The sequence below is a fragment of the Phalaenopsis equestris genome, unplaced genomic scaffold (assembly GCF_001263595.1).
Source record: "Phalaenopsis equestris unplaced genomic scaffold, ASM126359v1 Scaffold000107, whole genome shotgun sequence".
Taxonomy (NCBI): Eukaryota; Viridiplantae; Streptophyta; class Magnoliopsida; order Asparagales; family Orchidaceae; genus Phalaenopsis; species Phalaenopsis equestris.
In genome coordinates, this window is record NW_018164549.1 from 1253241 (window position 1) to 1274949 (window position 21709).

The 21709-nt window shown below is 35.5% G+C and overlaps 1 protein-coding gene and 1 long non-coding RNA gene across 2 annotated transcripts; both read right to left on the bottom strand.

Moving 5' to 3' along the window:
* Window positions 1-2654: 2654 nt before the first annotated feature.
* On the bottom strand, window positions 2655-4124 carry LOC110020858. Its single transcript, XR_002293573.1, has 3 exons — window positions 3730-4124; window positions 2922-3470; window positions 2655-2847 (listed from the first exon to the last, which is right to left on the bottom strand). It is a non-coding gene; the product is annotated as an uncharacterized LOC110020858 (long non-coding RNA).
* A 1435-nt stretch (window positions 4125-5559) lies between these two features.
* Window positions 5560-15874, bottom strand: LOC110020835 (putative transporter arsB). The gene is made up of 3 exons (XM_020719093.1): window positions 14539-15874; window positions 13877-14066; window positions 5560-6032 (listed from the first exon to the last, which is right to left on the bottom strand). Exons 1-3 carry the CDS (start codon window positions 15637-15639, stop codon window positions 5767-5769), a joined length of 1557 nt encoding a protein of 518 aa, XP_020574752.1. The 5' UTR covers window positions 15640-15874; the 3' UTR covers window positions 5560-5766.
* Between the last annotated feature and the right edge of the window lie 5835 nt (window positions 15875-21709).

A 21709-nucleotide genomic window follows, 5' to 3' on the forward strand; every position in this document is an offset into this window, starting at 1 on the left:
AGGCCCACCAATTGGTGATTAGATGCTAAGTTTGATATTAATGAGGATTAAAATTTCATTTCAATATTTAATTATCTTAAATTTACATTGAAAATTAAAATTAAGAGGGCCTAATAGTGAATTAAGTTTGATCTGTAAGAATTGTTTTAATTGGGATTAGAAAATATGTATTAAATTAATTGATAAACACTTTCAAGAACTTTAAGCCCTACTTTAGCTCTGCGCATTAAAATCCTTAATGACTTTGGACTTGCCCTTTGGAGTACCCACTCATATAGTTGTTAAGTGAAATGTTAAGTAACTATCTAATTTCTTTTGAAATGTCAAGTTTCACTGAGTAATAGGGTAGTCCTAACTCAACATCGAGATGATTAATAGAACAATATGATAAGTTCAAAATGAACTCGAAACATTTCAAGAGGTTTTTAGAACGATTCAGGGTCATTTCCTGAACAATTTGGAATCTCTTAGATATTTTGAAGGACAAATTAAACTTGTTATATTTCATTTTAGAAAATCATCTATTAGGATCTTTTAGGACTCATGAGGTCATAGTTTGAGGTTTGTTAGATACAATTTTCATCAACTCTTGTAATTTATTTAATTTCCTGCAAAAATTATATACCTTCTGCAAGTTCTAACGTTTCAGCGGGAATGCGCCGAGAAAATGACGGGTACGCTTTTATAGTGTTATTTAATTGCTGTCATTTTATTTTCTGCAATTTACTTTTACTGCAAAATATTATAACTACTTGGTTGTGCACTTTTTTTACTTGCAAAAATCAAAACTATTTTTCAAAAATTAATCAACATTTTCAAAAATTTAAAACAATTTATTTCAAAGATAATCATAAATCCTTTGAAATATCACTAAACATAAAACATTCTTTTGAATTTATAGGAGTTCATCGGAGGAGGCAACCCACGGTTGCTAATGAGACCTCCCCGGTTTAAATGGGTTTTACAACTCGTTTAAGCTAAGTAAATTCAAAAGAAAATATTGATACCAGAACGAGGGAACCGTGAGATCATAACCAGTTTCGCTCTAATCAACTTTAACATCCCCCATGATATTTAAATAATCATAACCTTAGGAAACATTTGATTTGACATCAAGATTTGACACATTAAAAAACTTAAACTAGCTACGACGAGAAACTTTGAGCTAGTATCGTGGGCAGCAATGTCATCTTCAACAACAACACATGTCTACACCAACTAAACCATACCAACTAAACCATTTACTAAACCATTTCTTAGAATTAAACAACAAACCATAGGATTTTGAGGTTGTCCGCCTAGTGCGACATAAATCCTCAACTTTTCTTTAGGCCTTTGTAAAATCATGTCGTGCAATACAAGCTCTAACTCGCTTTAGGATTTTGAGGTCGTTGTCCGTCACGAACTAAATCCTCATATCTTTCAAGCTATTTGTGTGATTATTTCACACGAATGTAAGCTCTAATTAATAAAATTAGCAAGATGAAATATTTAAATATTTTTCCTCTAAATTGAAACCAAACCATATGATAACTTCGGAAACCACCGAGGTTCTCCTCAGGATCTGTGACATCCCCTAGTTTTTCTCTAGTTCTTCTACTTTTAGATTCCAAAATAAAATATTTCAAATTTGAGTCATCCTCTTTCACACCTCTTTGTTCGATCTTTTGAAAAGTCTTATCCCCTTGAACTCCTTGAAGACAATATTCTCTGATTTTTTATTGAGAGTTTTTTTAGGTGACTTTGGTTATCTAAGATGTAATTAACTATAAGAGTTTGCTTTTATAGGAAACTTTTAAGAACTCAGCTTAATATAAATATTATTTAATTCTTCGTATTAAATAGGAGAATTTTTCGGTTAATATAAAATGGTTTCGCAGACTTAAACGGATATTATACAATCGTTAGTTTATTTAATTGAGTCTTCACCAGTAAATACTGTATTTATCCATCGAGATAAGAGCACTGCTTGTGGTATTAGACTCGTTTATTTAAACTATTGAAAATATAAGATCGGTTCGGCCTTGTATTTTCAAAATTTAAAATACTATTTTTTTCCAAATTATACATATTGAGTTAAGTTAAAACGGGTGTTGGGATATCCATCCTAGCAGCCGACAAACTTCTCAACTTTTTAGTGCCAATAGTGGAAGGCCCTTCCGCTTCTTTCGGGGAGGGGGAGGAGGAAAGAAACTCATATTTATTGTTAGAGTTTTCCCGTTACGACACTCCTCTTCTTATTTGGATAGCTTGAGCACAGAGTTGGTTCGCTTGGGGCAATGGGAGAAGTGAGATTGGCTTCATCCCTCGCTGATAGCTCAATACATGTCAGAGCGACTGACAGATGGCACAGCTTAACTCCACTTGACTTGTCGTCCTATCAGCCTCTCGGTGTCGCGCACTTGAAGGATCTGCAACTTATAAAGAGCTTTTAGTAGGAATCACAGAAGCTCTTTTTTCTGTAAGAATTAGCTCTCCAATGGTAATCCATTAAAAACAACAGAAGACTTATAAATAAAATAAATCATTTCTGCACCTTCAAGATCTTGACTGACACATACCACTAGAGGTAGCTGCTTACCTGCTACATTGAGAGCCTTGGACAGAAGGTTTCAGCACGAGCGGCTTCTTTCGCGGGGGCGCCCCCCCCCCCGCCGCTCCCTCTCTCTTAGCCTCATCAGAGTCCACCTAATATACCTTCGTCATTTACTCAAATGCTTCCAATCGTAGCACCCAACCAACAATTACCAAATTAAGATATTGAGGGATCGAAGTTGTTGCCCTTTGACACCTGCTTCCACCAATACCCGATCCGGTACCTTTTTCTTCGACTTGGCGAGAGGGCCACTGAATCAAACATTTTAGATATTTCAGCCCAAGTGAGAAGAACCGATGAAGAACTGGAGGTTCCAGTCTTTTACCTTGTTTTCCAGCCATAGCAATTGAAACATTCCAAGAGAGGCAACTGAACATAACCTTTCGGACCACCCAGAATGATAACATATATAAGAAGAGCTTCGTTGACTAGGGATTCCTAACTGGCTGCACAAAATGATGAAGTTCAATATGGAAACAATAAAATCTTGTTTGCGCGGTTGGATTATTGCCTCGGTCAGGCAACAACTTTAGTCAGGTCTTAAGCGGATCTTGTCACTGTCGACATGGGGGTAACCATCGAAACTTACTAATGAAATTGTTTGTCCGTACTCTTCATAAAACTGTCATTTCTGGGCAGGGAACTACCTCCAGAACTTTAATTGTGTCTAGTTTAAAAACACAAGTTTTTTTATACTTGGTATTGAGAGTCGATTTTTATTTTAATGCTGATCAAATGCCCTATACCGATGTCCGTCGTTTTTATGTTTTAAGCGATCAAAATTTCTTGGCATCGTTGTCTTTCCACTCCAAATCTAAGTTCCCAGGTTGCCAAAATGTTTGAACTCCTCTAGCTCCCCGAGTCTCGACAAGTCCTGTTGAATTAAAATACTAAATATTATTGTACTCTTGTAAAGTAGAATAAGCTTGAAGAAAACAGTATGATTTTGCAACAAAAAACAATAATTTGAAAATGAGGTCGTAGACCACTATAGATATAATTTAAAGAGTAGGGGTTTTGATACCGCACTGAAGCATTAAGGGGAGGTCATTTGTGCTTCTTAAGAATTTAATAAAGTAAACTTTTATTGATTTAAAAGATTTTAGATATAGGAAACAAAATTCAAGAAATACCAGTTTTGAATTCCTCAGACGATGTAAATCCGGTCATTGACGAGAGCATAAGTTGCACATATTACCAAGACGAGCTGTAGAGAACAGAGGATAACCAAGAGGGGATGCACGAGGGAGAGCCCATGGTTCCCAATCACCCTGTAGAATTTCCTTCACTGTCCAAGAATCCAGATCTGGAAACTCGGACATGCGGTGAGGTGGCCGGTTGGATTTTCCCTGCATAGGAGGCCAGTTCCTAGAGAGGTAGTCGGCCGAGTGGGTGGCCGATCTGTGGCGAAGTAGCCAACCGAGTGGGTGGTCGATTGGTGGTGCGTTGCCGGCGTATCTGGGTGGACGGTCGGTGGAGAAGTAGCCGACTGAATGGGTGGCTAGTTGTTGGAGAGCTTGCCAGCAGATCTGGGTGGCCGCTGTATATTTGCGTACATAAGATGTACGCAGCGCTGAGTACATTCTGGGGGTACAGGGGAGTTATATTTGGGTTATACCGAAGGTTACAAGGGGGTATAACTCAGATATAACCCCATTGTACCCCTGAATAACCTCTGATGTACGCAGAGCTGCGTACATCTTATGTACGCAAATATTTTCCGACCAAGTGAGGGTGACCGGTTGGGATTTTGGTGGAGAGGTTGTCGGAAGATCTGGGTCCGGTTGCTGAGCAGTTTGTTCTAGGCTATGTAAGTTTCATTAGTGTGACTTTTGTTTGGGAGTGTTTCTATAGGAGTTTCTACTCTCAATGCATCTTTTAGAGTGTTAAATTCAAATTTATCAGTTAAAATATTTCCAATGAATAAAACTTATTTGACCGACCGAGAGTAAGAGAGAGAGAGAATAACGATAATTATTTTGGTAGAGGCCAAGAGGGTGTTTCTGGCTCTTACGACCTATTTTATTCTGTGAATGTAGTGATTACATTGAAAAGATGGGAGACCTAAAAGACTTCTAATACAAGAAAGGGTCCTCACATTTATAGAAAATAGAAAAAAAATATGTATATAATTACATAATTATGTTTGCTTTAAAGAGAGTTGTATAGAGTATTTTCGGAACCTTATTGCTTGTGAGCTTGTCGAACAAATGTCTAGAAATTCATAATGTCTTGTAGCTTTTTTTCATCTATCATTTTAACTGAAAGATTAGATTATCTTGAGAACCGTGTAGACCATTTTTTAGTATACATTAAAATATTTTTTTTCAAGAATACAAAACTATTCATGTTAGCAGTTCTGCAATAATTATTATGCAGTTTTAAATCACTCAAATTCAATATTTTTCTTATAACAAAAATATACAATTTTCTATTTTTAATATACATTTTTATTTTGTGTTTTGTGGGCTTGTTTATCTCAAACTCCTCGTTCAATATGTAACGAGCTCTACAATTTTTTAATTTGTTTTAAGAAAATTAAAAATATAAATAATAAATTACATATTATATTATAATTATTTCAAAATAAATTATAAAATTAAAAAATTCGTCAGGACCAAACATTGGTCAAATTCTCACCGAAACTTTTGAGTGCTAATGCATTATAATAAATATGAGAAGCTTATAAACAAAGTTAGAAGATGCGTATTGATATATATATATATGATATGCTATGCCTGAGTGTATTGACTCGTATAAAAGCCTCTGGTCATTCCATAAATTACAGTTTTGAATTTTAAGAATTCCTAAAAAAATTTTAATAATTACTTTAATTCAAATTTATTAATATAGGCATCAATATTTACCCAAGAACATGAAAATGCTCTTAAAAAACAAAAGGATTAAACAATTCGAAAAAAAATTTGAGTGTGTTGTCCGGACATAGCACAACGGCCTCGATGCATTAATCGCAATTGAGAAGGAAAATAAAAACCCCCGCGATCAGTACATCGCTGCTATTGTCCGGACACAGAAGTTTCTGAACAATGAACACAAAAATTTTTCCTCGAAGCCAAAGACGTACGAATATATCATACAACTTATTAATGTTTTCCATTCGAAAGAATAAACTTTAGGATACAAGAGGGGATGAGCCACAATGAAACCGTTCAATAACTCCTAATGAGAAACAAGCCAACCATAGTGATGATAAGAGTTGATGGGAGCCCAAACCGTAGATGGCCAAAAAATGAGAGATTATAACTAAATTGTGCTCTTCTGGCTTGCTCACAAACGATCAAGTTAGCTGCAGATCCCAGCAGCGAAAGATTTCCAGCCACAGTGCTCACCCAGGCTAATATGAGCCAAGCTCTCGTCTCTTCAGCCGGAGATATAGCTGCGGCTGAAGCTGCTACCCGAGCACCCAGAAGCAGAACTGAAAATAGCAACAAGTTTTTCGATGGATGCGTTCAGGTAAGTGAGACATACTTGTCATTATTTATTTTTTATTATTTGGTGATTTGAATAAAGTATTAGACGTAATAAATTTCATTTTGGGGTATTTACATACTTGGCGCGCAATTTTTATGCAATTACATATCTCACACGTAAACTTTCATATTTAGTCAAATAACACTTAAATCTTTAATATCGTGTAAAAATAGCACTATTATTACTTTTTAAAAATGAAATACACATTTTCGTACATATATAGGATTAAAGAACCAACTTATCAAAGAGCTATGTGTGTAAATATGAAAGTTTAGGTTTGAGATATGTAACTACATAAGAATTGTGTTCTAGGTAGGTAAAATTTCCTTTGATTTTAGGAAGATTAACATGCATTCCAATCAAATTCCAATGTATTTGCATATTTAACACCTAAAATTCAATTTTTACATATATGTTACCTTATCTATGCATGAGAAGTTATATTTCACTTTTTAAAAATTAAAATGAGGGTCATTTTCATGTGATATAAAAGATTCGAGCGGTATAAATGTACAATGCAAAGTTTAGATGTTAAATATATATGTAAATACATAGAAATTGAGTGGTATGTATGTAAATGCTCCATCTTAGTTTTATTATTGTTTAATATTACTCTTGTATTGCCTTTTGTGGTGCTAATCATATTTGTTTTTTGTGCTGTCACATATGTAGCATATTTGTTTTTTCTATTAAATTCTTTAAGAGGACCGGATTGGAAAAGGGGTTGGAAAACGAATACCTATCGAGCAGAGGAGTAGAGGAGAGCACGAGAGCAGTGTGAGAAGAATGCAAGGAACAATGGTTTCAGATCTACGGATAAGTTAAGAGGTCTTCTTGTCGATCTAGTCATAATGACTGAATAATAGATTCAGATTATTCATTTCACAAAACTCCAAATAAGCACTGATTTGGTTCATACAATGATGCAAGTGGTCAGGAGGTTATTATGAGAAATGATGTCGTTTAATTATTAGGAATAAAACTGTAAGAATTAAAATGAATGGATTAATCAGAACTCTTGCTAATGTCAGACATAAATCTCAAAACAAATTTGTTATCTCTTGCTACCATTGATGAGCTAGGTTGCATGTTCAATTCAAAAGGCGACAAGTTAGAAGTCATAAGAGGTTCAATCATTATAATGAAAAAGAAAAAAGAGAATGATTTATATTCATTATTTAAAAAACCTGTAACATTGTAAGTGGATGTTTCTTACACACACAAACAGATCATACAAAGCTTTAACATTTCAGCTAGGTCATATTAGTCAAAAATGGTTAGATGTTCTACATGAAAATGACTCTTTGGCAAAGATAATATTGAAAAGATTGATTTATGTGATTGTTGCGTTGCACATAGCATGGGAAGGCCCCATTCCTCTAGCAGCGAGAGAGATGGTGAAAATTCAGTGTGATACGTTAGGCAGGGTGGATAACGTTTCCTTCTTTTAAATAATATTTTTAATGTTAAAATTCTACATATTATTTAAAATAAACTATTTATGCGTTGATTACTTTTCAAACATTTCCTCACTTTTGTGCAATTTCTCGAATTTTGGGCATCTCGTTTTGTGTGTCATCACTTGGAACCTTGTAATATGAGTGTTATTTCTAAGTAATTTTGATGTCACAAATGTACTCACGCTATTCATTTTACAGTTGGAAGATGTTTGAGCAATTTTAAAGGCAATCCTAGCACTATGACTTTAATTCGTTTGAAATCTCTTTCAAGCCCATCATTTTCATCTTACTTGCTTCTTTTGATTATGAAAGATTCCTTTTTAAATATTTTTTTAGGTATGGCTCATATGGACAGATGCCGGAACGAAGCGGAGCGGGGCGAAAGAATCTGTCCAAATCGGGGAGTTTCGTTATGTGGGTTGGGGGTGCGGGGGAAACACCTCGTGGTACGGTACATGGGTAATTTGGGAATTACATTTTGTACTCTAAGATTTTATCTAGTGTTATATATAGACTTGTTTGTAACCATATGTTATCATATGTTGTATTTTATTCTGTACTCTTTTCTGAGATTGAAAGAAAACTAGCCGCTCTGCTCTCGAGAACGTAGACATCTTTGTCGAACCTCGTTAAATATTTGGGCTCTTCTGGATTTATGTCGATTTCTATTTTTCTTCGCCCTAATTTCTCAACAAGTGGTATCAGAGCAGGGTTCGAGGGCAGGGAAAAAAAATTTCAGCGGCACAGGAACAACAAAGATTTTTGGCGTGATTCTTGAATCGCGGTATTCTGCAGAGGAGGTTTGCGAATCACAAAATCGGCAGTTTTGGTTCGCGACACTGTTCTCCCTCTTCCGCAACGGGACAGACTCACGACTGAAGGAGTATTCGACGACGAGGCAATTCGCGAAGGAAGTTATGTGAACAAGCGCGCGAAGGTTTCACGAACAAGTGCGAGGGTTCTGCGGAGGAGGCGGTTTTGCAAACAGACGCGATCAATTTGCAAAGGAGATCAGAGGACATCCAGAGGAGTTCGGCACCTCCAGCGAAATTCTTCGGCGACGAATTGCAGGAGTTCCCCAAGGAGCTCTTATTTTTTGTGAAGAATTTTGTACAAGGAATTTCAGCTTCGACGAAGGAATTGTTTAAAGGAATTTACAGAAAAGGTTCGTTGTAGGACTAACTTTAAATGACAATTTCTGATACAAAATTTGAGATGGTAAAGTTCGATGAAACTGGTAACTTTGGGTTATGACAAACAAGGGTAAAATATTTGTTGGCACATCAGAAAATTTAGAAGATTTTGCGGGCAACGAAACCAGATGTCATGGATGATGAAGATTGTGAAGAAATGCAACAACGAGCGGCCGCAATCATACGTTTATTTCTGACAAATGAGGTTATGTATCACGTGATGAATCTAAAATCTTCAGGGGAGATATAGAAAAAATTAGAAACTCAGTTTCTGCCTAAATCTCTTACGAATAAATTGTATCTGAAGCAAAAATTATATGGGGCTGAAGATACAAGAATGTTCTGATCTGGCGCAGCATGTGAATGATTTCAATAAAATAATCACGAATTTATCACGGCTTGATGTGAGTATTGAGAATGAAGACCGAGCAATGATTATGTTGTGTTCTCCATCTTCTTCCTATGAACACCTGGAGACTACTCTGACATATGGGGAAAAAATAATTAAAATAATGAGATTGCTGAAGCATTGTTGACTCATAACCAGCGGAAGCAGAATATAGGGGAAAGCTCTCATGACGACAGTTTATATGTGAAGGGTAATCAGGATCGTGGAAGGAAGAAAGACAAGGAGGGTTCTGGAAGACAAAATTTCATATTAAAATCCAAAGGCAAAAAGACAATTCATTGCTACGAGTGCAAGGAATCAGGTCATATGAAGAGAGATTGTCCAGAGCTTAAGAAACAGACTGGGAAAAAAAGTGATGCATCATCGAAGTCTGTAAATGTGGTGCAAAGTGACAATTCAGATTGCAGTGATGGTGATATGTTTTCAGTTTCATCAACTCAGTTCAGGGATGCATGGATTCTTGATTCAGGATGCTCGTATCACATAACACCTAACAGTGAGTGATTTACTTCATACAGGTTAACTAATTCTGGCTCAGTCTATTTAGGTGATGATAGATGCTGCAATATTATTGGTATTGGTGAAGTCAGAATTCAGATGTATGATTACACTATTAGAACATTATGTGATGTCAAATATATTCCAGATCTGAAGAATAATATGATTTTCATGATCACTTTACATATAAATGGTTTTATTCCTAAGACAGACGAAGATAAAAAAACCATCAAAATTGTTAAAGTTGCACTAACTGTGATGAAAGAAAAGTTAACTGGTGATAATATTTACAAATTGTTGGGGAGCACAGTTGTAGGTAGGGTTCATTCTCTGGAGTCAGATTATGATAATACAAAGCTATGACATATGCGTCTGGGTTATCTTAGTGAACGTGAGATGGTAGAATTGCATAGAAAAAACTTGTTGCATGGTGTTAAAAACTGTAAGCTCGACCTTTGTTAGTTCCGTGTTCTTGAAAAATATACTAGTCAGTTTTATGATTGTAAAACATTAAACTGGAAGGATTCTTGATTATATGTATTTTGATGTATGGGGCTCTACCAGGGAATCGTCATTGAGAGAATCTCTGTATTTTGTTACATTTATAGATAATTTCTCCAAAAAATTTTGAGTGTATTTCTTAAAGCATAAATTTGAAGTATTCTCTAAATTCACGCTATGGAAAGCTGAGGTAGAGAGTCAAACTAACAGAAAGATCAAGTATTTGAGATCTAATAATGGTACATAGCACACAGATTCACAATTTCAAAAGCTCTGCGAGGAGCATGAGATTCAGAGACATTTTTCAGTACGCAAGATACCACAGCAAAATGGTGTGGCAGAAATGATGAGCATGTCCTTAACTGAAAGGGTAAGATGTTTGAGACTGAATGCAGAGCTTCCTAAGAGTTTTTAGGCAGACGCTATGAATATGACATGTTATCTCATCAATAGATTACATCAGCATCGTTAGGTGGCAAGGTTGCAGAAGAGGTATGAACATATAATCTAGTTAATTTTGATCATTTACGAATTTTTGATTGTCCTACTTATGTGCATGTACCTGGAGATGAAAGATCAAAACTTGAGGCAAAATCTAAGAAGTGCATCTTTCTGGGCTACAAAATAGTGTGAAAGGATACAAGTTTTGGAATCCGATTACAAAGAAGATGGTAATCAGTAGAGATGCACTTTTTGATGAACTGTCCATGTTGCAGCAGAATCAAGACAATGTGCAAGGGAACAGTTCCAGTTCAGATACAGTGCAGATGTATTTAGAATAACATCCTGAAACAACTGAGAGGGTTGAAGATTCAAATCTCAAATCTGGTGATTCTATTCCAGATGATCTGCAGAATTATAATCTAGCAGAGATAGACAAAAACGCACAAATATAAGACCTAGCTGATTGGGTTATGAAGATTTGGTCTCCTGTGCACTTCTCATCAGCCGTGATGATCCAACCACTTTTCGAGCTATCACCAGCCAGTATAAAGAGAAATGGATGGGTGCAATGGTTGAGGAGATAGAGTCTTTGCAGAAAAATCGCACATGAGAGCTAGTTCAACTTTCTGAGGGAAGGAAGACTATTGGGTGCAAGTGAGTGTACAAAAGAAAACCAGCAGTATCAAATAAAAGAAGGAGAAAAGTTCAAGACTCGACTAGTAACAAAGAGATTTTCACAGCAGAAGGGGATAGATTATGATGAATTTTTTTCTCATGTTATTAGACATACTTCAATCAGGATAGTGCTTGCATTAGTAGCTATTTGAGATTTGTATTTGAAGCAGATGAATGCTAAAATTATTTTTTACATGGTGATTTGGAGGAGCAGATTTACATAGAGCAGCCAGAAGGGTTTACTCAACCTAGACAAGAGCATCTGATTTGCAGATTAAAGAAATCGTTGTATGGATTGAAACAGTCTCCAAGACAATGATACAAGCAGTTTGACTCCTACATGATTCAGAGTGAGTACAAGCGATGTGAGTATGATTGTTGTGTTTATGTCAAAAGCATTGATGATCGTTCTACTATTTTTCTATTAGATGATATACTGATTGCTGCAAAAAATTTAAATAATGCCTCTGGTTTGAAAGCTTTACTCAGCCAAGAATTTGACATAAAAAACTTGGCTCCTACGAAGAAGATTCTTGAAATGGAGATTCATCGAGATAGAGACTCAAGAAGATTATGTTTATCTCAACGAGGCTATGTTGAGAAAGTGCTGGAAAAATTTAAAATGAGCAAAATAAAGCCTGTGAGCACTCTATTGGCAAATTATTTTAAACTTTCTCAGAACAATGTCCTAAGACAGATACAGAAATTGAAAGACAGATACAGAAATTATACAGAAATTGAAGACATGACAAAGGTTTCATATGTCAGTGCAGTTGGCTGCTTGATGTATGCAATGGTATGTACTCATCCTGATTTAGCTCATGTTGTTAGTCAAGTCTGCAAATACATGTCTAGATCAGGAATGCGATATTTGGAAGCAGTCAAATGGATTTTCAAGTATCTAAAGGGTACTGTAGGACATAGAATTATTTTGGGCAGTCAGCAGGACGATCCTTCAGTTGTGGGGTACGTTGATTCAGACTATGCAGGTGATTTTGATGGTAGAAGGTCTACAACTGGGTATGTGTTTTCTCTTGGTGGAAACCTATATATTGGAAATCAACAATTCAGTCTATTGCGGCATTATCTACAACCGAAGTTGAATACATGACAATAGCTGAAACTGTGAAAGAAGCCTTATAACTTGCTGGGCTAGTAAAAGAACTGGGCGTTGAACAATGTGGAGTTCAGTTGCATTGTGATAGTCAGAGTGTTATTTATTTGGTTAAATATCAGGTGTACCATGCGAGAACAAAGCACATTGATGTCATGTATCACAAGATCAGAGAATTGATTGTTTCTGGTGAGATACTGTTGCAGAAGGCTCATAATGATGAAAATGCAGCTGATATGTTGACCAAGTCAGTTACTATCAACAAGTTCTTGCATTGTTTGGACTTGTTGAATGTTTGGAGTTGCTAGAGAAGCATAGTCGCCCAACCCACTTCAGTGTGTAAGAAATTCAATGATGTATTTCTCCTAAGGGGCTGGATAATCTCCAAGGTGGAGATTTGTTAGGTATGGCTCATATACCATATAAGGGACAGATGCTGGAATAAAGCGGAGCGGAGCGGAAGAATCTGTCCAAATCGGGAGAGTTTCGTTATGTGGGTTGGGAGTGCGGGGGAAACATCTCACGGTAGGATACAGAGGTAATTTAAGAATTACATATTGTACTTCAGGGTTTTATCTAGGGTTCTATATAGGTCTGTTTGTAACCCTAGGCTATTCTATGTTGTATTTTATTATGTACTTTTTTTTGAGATTGAAAGGAAAGCCGCCGCTCTGCTCCCGAGGACGTAGGCATATTTGCCGAACCTCGTTAAATATTTGGGTTCTTCTGAATTTGTGTCGATTCCTATTTTTCTTTACCCTAATTTCTCAACACTGTTTTATGCTACGAGCATGTTTAAGCAGTTCATTTCATGAATTAGCATCATTTAGGCAGCTTTGAAGATGCTCGAAGAAATTTAAACTCCTTTCACGCATCATCGTATATGTTGCTTGTTGACTTCATCAAGCAACTCTTTCTAAGCATTTTCGGTGCTTTGAATGTAACGATGAAGTATGTTCTACGAAGAGGTGATCTTTCTGCTGACTTTGAGCATGATTGAGGCATCACCGCCGTCCGTTCTCATTATGTGCAATCCGTTCGACTTATGAAGTATATATACAGGTCAACTCATATATATTCAGAACCATTTTGAATTTGAAGGAATCTACCTCACTTTAAAGCAAAGTTGAAGATAGCAAATATCTTGGTAATTGGCGAGGATCAGAATTCAGAATCTCTTTTATATTAGCATTAAATAAACTGAATCTGAAGTTACCAAAATATATGTTAAAAAGCATCACCGAAATTTCTTTCCATCAGATTATTTTTATGTCGAAGTTGAAGATATCCAAACACATATTAAAAAGCTAAAGCACTCACACTGAAGTTGCCAACAAAATTTTTGGTTTTGATAGAATCAACCTCAGCCGCCCAAACTGAATTTCAAGGTTAAGGATGATCCAATATAGCCTTTCAAACACCACGAAATACAAATACTCAAACTGAAGTTATCCAAATAAATATACTAAAAAGCATATAAGCCAAATGGTTTACCCGTGGGCACGTTGGAGGCAACATTTGAAAGAAAAAGAATAACCAGAGCTAGAACTGCAACCCCTTCTATAGTGTCAATGCGTGCAAAGGGTTCCATGAACTCCCAAAGGGCACTTGGTAAGCCAGTTTTGTTGATTCCATCAACGGTTATAAACAGCCCGCAAAAGAATATCAACAAAGAATATGATACCTGATGTAAATTATGCACCTAAAATTAATCTCATATTTGTAAATCTGATTAATATTTACACTTAACATGGAAAGTGTATTTCACTTTTAAAAACATAGTGATGGTGTTATTTTTTATGTGATGTTAAACATTTGAGTGATATGCAAGTAAATATAAATGTTTAGATGTTAATTAATTAAATGCTTAAAATTAAGCGGTACGGATGCAAATGACAACTTTTCTTATTTTGTTTCTTTTGTTTTTAAAAATGTGTTTGTTTAGTGTGTTTTGTATATGTTTTAATTTTATATTTCTAAAAACTAATTATCATTTTTAAGAAAAAAAATACTCAAAACAACTTTCCCTTGTTTTGGGTGTTTTAAAAAACAATAATGCCAAACATGTTTTCTTTTAAATCAAAACATAAATGATAAAAAATAAAATTAAATAGAAAACATGAAATAAAAGTGATCCCAAACAGCCCAAAGAATACCTTCTCAAGACAAGGCCTTGCATCCTTGAAATCAAGCACAATCAAAGCTAGAGCAGCAGAAATAGCACTCCAGGACATGTTAAACCCCATTAGAAGAGATACGAGCATTCCTACTGTCACAATATAGACACATGAATTCCACAAAAGGTCCTTCCATCTTTGAATGGAGCAATCCTTGTCATTCAATGCCTGAGTGATACAACTACTCGACGCACAATTCACCCTGCTACTACTCCTCACATTTGCGCCTAATAGCATTTCATTTTCACTAATACTCGCTCTATTCCTTAGATTATCTCCACGCCCATACTCCTTGCATGATGAGCACTGAATAACAGCATCATTTCCGTCAAACAAATCTGGATGAGGCAAACAATTCAAGTGCGACATTGTTGCAGGAGAAAACCGGTGGAGAGTAACATCATCTTCAGGAATAATCTCAGCCACTGATTCCACCTCTTCAAATTTCTCAATCGACAGCAACTTGGAGAAGTAAATGAGGAGAATGGAAATGTTGGCAACAACACCAACCACCATTGCAGGAAGAATACCGAACAAGAACTTTTTAAAATTGATTTTGCTTCGAACTGCTATAACTAGGTTTTGAGGGTTACCTATTGGAGTCGTGGCTGATCCAATGTTTGCGCTGGATGCTAAGGCGAGCAGAAATGGCTTAGGAGGCAGATTGTTCTGACGAGAAACCTTTAGGATGAACTCGGTGAGAACAACACAGCAAGTGTCGTTGGTGAATAGGGCACTCGAAATAGCTGAAATAATGCATATTCGACAGAGCAAATCCTTACCACCTCTGCTTTTCCATGCGAGTAATTTGCTTAGATGTTTGAACATGTCCGCCCTTTCGAGGAAGACGCTGACTACCATTGTTCCGAAGAGGAGGCCGAGAATGGGGAGATCGATGGCAGCAAAAGCTTCATCTGGAGTTATAACCTGGAAATGGACCATAAGCATGGCGCCTAAAAGAGAGCCTGCTGTTCTTCCTATAGGAAGGAAGGGAACTGCGGGGAAAACAGCCAGAATCCAGAAAATGGCAAAGGCTATAGAACCTAAGATTAGCCTTGCAGTATGCGCCATAGCCATCATTTTTTACTTTACGATTGCAGAGAAAAAGAGTGTGCGGTTTCTTGAGGTTTCATGAAATCAGGAGGAAGACCTGCAACTGCATTCATTAACATGTCCACCCTCCTCTGCTGCATCTTCTCTTTCGATTGAAGAAGAAATTTCTTTTGCGCATTCTGAGTGTTTAGAAGATTGAAAAGGAGGGCGATCCAGAACTTGGGACATGGAAGACATGGAAGCATTTTGCGGATACGGTACAAAGTCCACGTCGGAATGGGATCCATTATTTTAAAAAATTAGGTTTTTAATAATTACGACAAGGCCCGCAATACGCACATGGAGAGCGACAACTTCGTACGGTTTTTGTCTGCAATTATTTTTTTTCCCTTAAAATTTTGAACGAACTTGTTAACAAATTCATGCATTAGAGCTGGAGTACCCATGGCCACCAAAAATCATTGCATGTCCTACTACACAGCAGATCCGATGTATTTAATTTTTTTTTAATAAAAAAATAAACATAATAAAATGGGGCCAACCAAAATACATCATCACTGTAGATCACCGTGATCTACGGTGTAGACCAGAGGTGTCTGTATACAATAATTTTTTCATGGCCACACGGCATCGTAGCGGTAGCCATCATTGATAGGAAATTTCAAGAATAATTTCCAATTTTACCATTTTACCTAGGCTTAAAATCAACTAAAAATTAAATAAAACAATAAAATAATAAGATTATACAACTTTTAAAACAGGAAAAAAAAATTATGAACCGAAGCACAATAAGCGAAAAAGCTCGAGAACGAAGAAAGAAACACTGAGCCGTACCATCAGAAATTACATAATAAAATTCAAAAAAATTTACAAAAAATTTACATCAGTTTCTTCTTATACACAAGAAAATTGACGGGCTTAACCCCACAATATTCCTTCTCTAATCCGATGAAATAATCACGCTCCTCTTCCATCCTTCTCATCTTCAGTGGGATGCTTGTCGAGAAATGCCAAATTAAGACCTACAGTTTACACCGCTCAATTTTTTTCTTAAAATAAAGTAGTGTGTGCCAACTGCTCTTAGCACATAAGCGCCCTGGACTTGGTGCATATGAGCCAAAGTCTCTGTATCGAACATTAGGCACCTATGCGCCAAAGTGGGCGCATAAGTGTCATGCCTACTATCACTCTCATGTTGAGTGGGTGCATATGCATCATGGTCGGCACCTATGAGGCGACCCCTCTGTACCCGACGACCATATAGTGGGCTCATATGTGTCCATAAACTGCTGCATATGCGCCAACTTCTCTGTTCTTCAGCTTCAAAACATGTTGGTACATATGCGCCAACAACCCGACTTGCTTTATTCCCACAAATCTGTCTCCACACATATAATCACGGTGGCAGCTGGTCGTGATGATGAAGATGAGCAACGAGCGAAAATCAATATTTTTAATATGTTTAAAATCCGTTCAAATCAAATAGATATTAAGAACATTGAAAATGAATGATAGGAAATTTCAAATACATCAACCAAAATACTCTACGTATCAGTCTAAAAAATTAAATCCTCTACATTTCAAATACTATACGCTCTAGATACAGCCATGTACACCATAGATGCCGGCAAAAGTGGGCTTAATACTATAACTTTCTTTAAAATGGAGGCAAGTATAGTTTGGATACAGAAATTAAGTTAAAAAAGAATCTACCAAATTTAGGTTTGTCCACCCTACCAAAATATTAATTGGTGGGTGATCCAAGTTTTTTTTTAATATAAAACAACCGATTGAATCATAGAGTTATTCTTTTGAAATTCTATTTTTTTTTTCTTTTTGGAGATTTGTATTTTCGCACATTCTTAAGGCCCGTTTTCTATTTGGTTTGGACGTTTTTTTAAAACAATGACTACTGCGTTTGAGTTTTTTATACTAAACGTAGGCCGCAGGTTAACCCCCGCGGTCGAACCGCGGGTTGCGTTTCAAGATAAGCAAAAGCTACCCTAAACAGACCATTAACCTCTTTATTATTATACAATCACATCTCCGCTAAAATAATGATACACTATTTTTTAGATTGTGGCAAAATTTTCTTTTTTAGGGTGAGCAAGATTTTTAAATATTTGATTTTATTTTTAAGTATTGAATAAGAAAATATTGAGGTGAGGCCAAATTACTAAATTATTTAAATAATATAAGAAAGATCTATTAAACTTAATTATTTATATAGAGAAATCTCAAATTTTAAGATGGTTGGATATACCTGATTCCACCAGTGATGAGACTTGTTAGAATGCTTAAATCAACCTCTTAAGATGTTGCATTGAATAAGTATGCATCTTTATTATATACTGTCTTGAATTTTTTTTAATTTATTTTATTTTAGAATAGTGTGGGCTTAAGCCAATTTCATTAAGGAAATCAATTACAAAAATGAGTGAAAAATGTCAGCATAATGGGCAAAGTTATTAAAGCATAAGAATTTCATTAGATAATAACGAACAAAAGTGTTTGGGGATAGGCAAAGTTATAAAATGTCAATATATGAATGAATCACATGTTGATTGTCCTATAACAACCATAGATTCCTAAGAAAATGTGTGATGTTCGAGAAAAGCTACCAAATGTATTTGGTTATGTCAGAAGCAAATCAAATAAAAAAGACTTGCATCACTCCCATAAGCTCGGACATAATAACGAAAGACCAATTTCAAATGTAGCAAGCCATTAACCATTGATTCAAGAATCATTGATCTTTTGGTAGTGGCCTCTGTAGAAGTAAGACACAATAAAAAACAAATTATCAAATAACGTAAATAAAAACAAAAATAATAAGTAGAGATGGCCTTTTAGTAGCATTATGCACAATAAAAGTAGAAGCTGTCAAAACATGCAACACAATAAGTTGAAAAGAAAAAAATTCCCATCAAAGAGCAATGTCTTTATCTTCCTTATAGAGACAAAAAGACTAAGAAATTAGTGAGTGTGAGTTTAAATCAACTTGTTACACATCTTGTAGCAACTTGAGATATGTAATCACGGTCTTTTAGATAATCAGTTGTTTTCAATCCAGTTAATAAGTCCATCGAACAAAAAATTGCAATGTTGATAGAGTTAACTTTTAACCAATCATCATTAAACAAATCCACTTTCTCCATATATATGTATATATATCTTTCACAATAGAGTTACAAAAAAGATGTTCCTCCTTTCAGCAAACAAAATATTGTCTTCTAGGCCGACTAAGCCAAATACAGCTTGAAATCATTAAGGATTAATCAACAAGAAAGCTTATGAAACAAGCTAGTTCCCTGCAACCAAAATAGAGATCGAGGGGCATTCTAGGATCTATTGAATATAGCAAAATAGCTAAAATAGATCAATCATCAAAACTTATATCCAATTTATATTTAGAAAAAAAGGGTCACGTTCTTTATCTTTTTCAGATGATGAAATGTTAGAATTGGGCTAATCCCATATGGAGCCATAAGTGCTTTACACTAGCAGGAAAATAGTGAGAAGTGATTATAAAGTTTCAAATGAATCTTGACATTACTCGTAAGATCAAGAACATAGATGGAATTCAAACTAATACCACCCTATCTCTATGAAGGATTGCCTACTTTCACAAGATAAAATAAAATTTTTCTAAAGTTTTCCCCACATAAGAGATTAAGAGGGGTGAGAGAAATAGTATTTAAGGATGTACGTAGGAATAGAGATACTAAAGTAAGAACATACAAAATATTAATGAATGATTTGATAAGTTGGAATCTAAAAATAATAGATAATAAATTAGCTTTTCATTCAACAAGCTAACTACAGTACAATTTTTTTCTTATATTCGCCTGGCGGGGAGGCATATGGCTAGGTATTTGAGGGTAAAATTTCCAATAGTAATTCCCAAATTAATATTGAATCCATTCCTTTATCATAGATTAGGAAAATATATAACTGATTTGTAAGGGTTAGTTAGTTTCTAGTCCTATCATGAAGTTAGAAATATTGGAACTTGATGCTTGAACCATGACTGGCAATTTGCTTGCAATGAGAAGGTTTGAGATTGAATTAAAGCCCTCAATGATCGAAGAATATTTGAGAACAATCACCTCATGATCTTGAAGGATGGAGAAAAAAATTTCATGGAAATGAAGCGAAAAAAAAGGAGACAAAGGGCACCTTTATCTTAATGAATTTATTGATTTAAGAAAGTATCATTAATGCATGATTTGATATAATTAATAAAAGTTTATAGGATTTCACTACCCAAAATAAGATTACATTTACACTCGAGAGGGTCACATTATGTTGGATGCACAATAAAAAACTATGAATAATTTCAAATGATTTCTCTTTTATATATAAAAGGTCATTAATATCATCAAAATATTATAAAACATAAGTAATCAGTATCCATTTACAGCATATCACAAGCCAAAATTTACGATACCAAAATCTTAAATAAATTTAAAAATCAAATATTAATTTAATTAATAATTGCAATATCAGACCATCACACCAACGCAAAATATAACACTAATTGTCCAGGACCAAACGGATTAACAAAATAACATCATTTGGCATTCAATCATCTTGGCTTCATGAGCAGAGAACTCCAGTAACAAAATTCACCTTTCCTACCCAGAAAGAATGAATAGAAATTTCTTTTTTTCAAGTAAAATAAGAGGCATTTAGCTATACAACCCAATTCTTATGCATTTCTGATACGTCACCAACAAATTTTTATCATTCATCACGAATCTCGAAGCAATATTTTGAACAAGAAATATTCAAATCTTTATAAAAAGTCATCAAAAGCTCCGATTTTAGTGAACTTATAGTCAAACTGACCGGCTCGATGAGAAAAACCCAATGATATAAATACTAGTCCAATCCGAATCAGATCAAACCCAAATCAAATTATCAATCCACACTTGAAGGATTTCCAGAGGCATTTAAAAGGTCAGACATATGTCAAATCTAGCGAAGTCATAGTTGAATCGAGCGTCTTGACAAGACGAATTCGACAAGCCTAAGATTGCTTAATTTCGACATAGTTAAGGCACTCAAATGTCCATCAAACATCATATGATCGAGAGAAGCTCTTCGGACCGTCTGATCAAAATGGTTTATATTCATGCATTATTTGCACCCAAACACTATAAATAGAGTCTCACCCCTCACATGAAGGGGAGGCTTGAGAAAGAACATGAGAATTTGAGAAAGACCTCGAGTTCAACATCATCCATAAATGACCTTGGTCGACCACCACCGACCGTCGTGTCTTTCAACACCCACCTTTGACCATCATCGATCACGGCTGACCTCTGTCGATCGTCATCTACTGTGGCCGACCACTGTTGACCTCTGTCGGCCACCACCGACCGTCATCGATTGTCGTCGATTACCTTCGATCGCTGTCGACCTCTGTCAACTACCGCTGACTAGACGTCGTCAGTCGGCGTTATTACTTGGAAAACTAGTAACAAATTCCTGTCTGTGGGATAATGGGTCTCTATAATCATCGATCAATAGTGGATTTTCACAATTGAATCAGGTTTCGTGGTTTTTTCTCCTTTCGGGTTTTCCACATAAAAGTTTATGGAATCATCACTGATTGTTTCTCTTTTATCTGTGTGTGTGTTGAATTCTCGTACAACGCTAAGACGATAATTTGTTACTCTACCACCGCGGATTTTCCAACACTCATAAATTTCCAAATCTAACCCCAAAATCTTACATTTCGCATTATTTTCACCCAAATCATTCACATCACTTCAAAAATATCCCCATTTCAATTTTAAAAAAGTGAAAATCATGTTTTCACGCATAGGTATAGTGGCATGCATGTAAAAATTAAAATTTTGGTATTAGATATGTAAATAGAGAAGAATTGAGTTGTGTGCATGTAAATTTTTCAAAAATAAAAGCATGCATCACCTAGGAAACATCAAAGCCGTTGGGAAAAAGTTTCAGCCTGCTCACAAGAGTTTTAGTCTCTCATTGGGGAAGCAAATTATATAATTTTGTTATTTAAATACAAAATATTCATCAAGGCTAAAAGTCTTAATGTTCTATAAATGTGCTGGCTTAGCTA

Bases quoted from the DNA above. Each gene is read 5' to 3' on its own strand.
- LOC110020835 (XM_020719093.1), bottom strand. From the start codon at position 15,639: ATGATGGCTATGGCGCATACTGCAAGGCTAATCTTAGGTTCTATAGCC. The intron at 14,067-14,538 runs GTATTCTTTGGG...AATTTACATCAG, and splicing joins CAAGGCCTTGTCTTGAGAAG to GTATCATATTCTTTGTTGAT. The intron at 6,033-13,876 runs GTAAACCATTTG...TGCTATTTTCAG, and splicing joins TGCCTCCAACGTGCCCACGG to TTCTGCTTCTGGGTGCTCGG.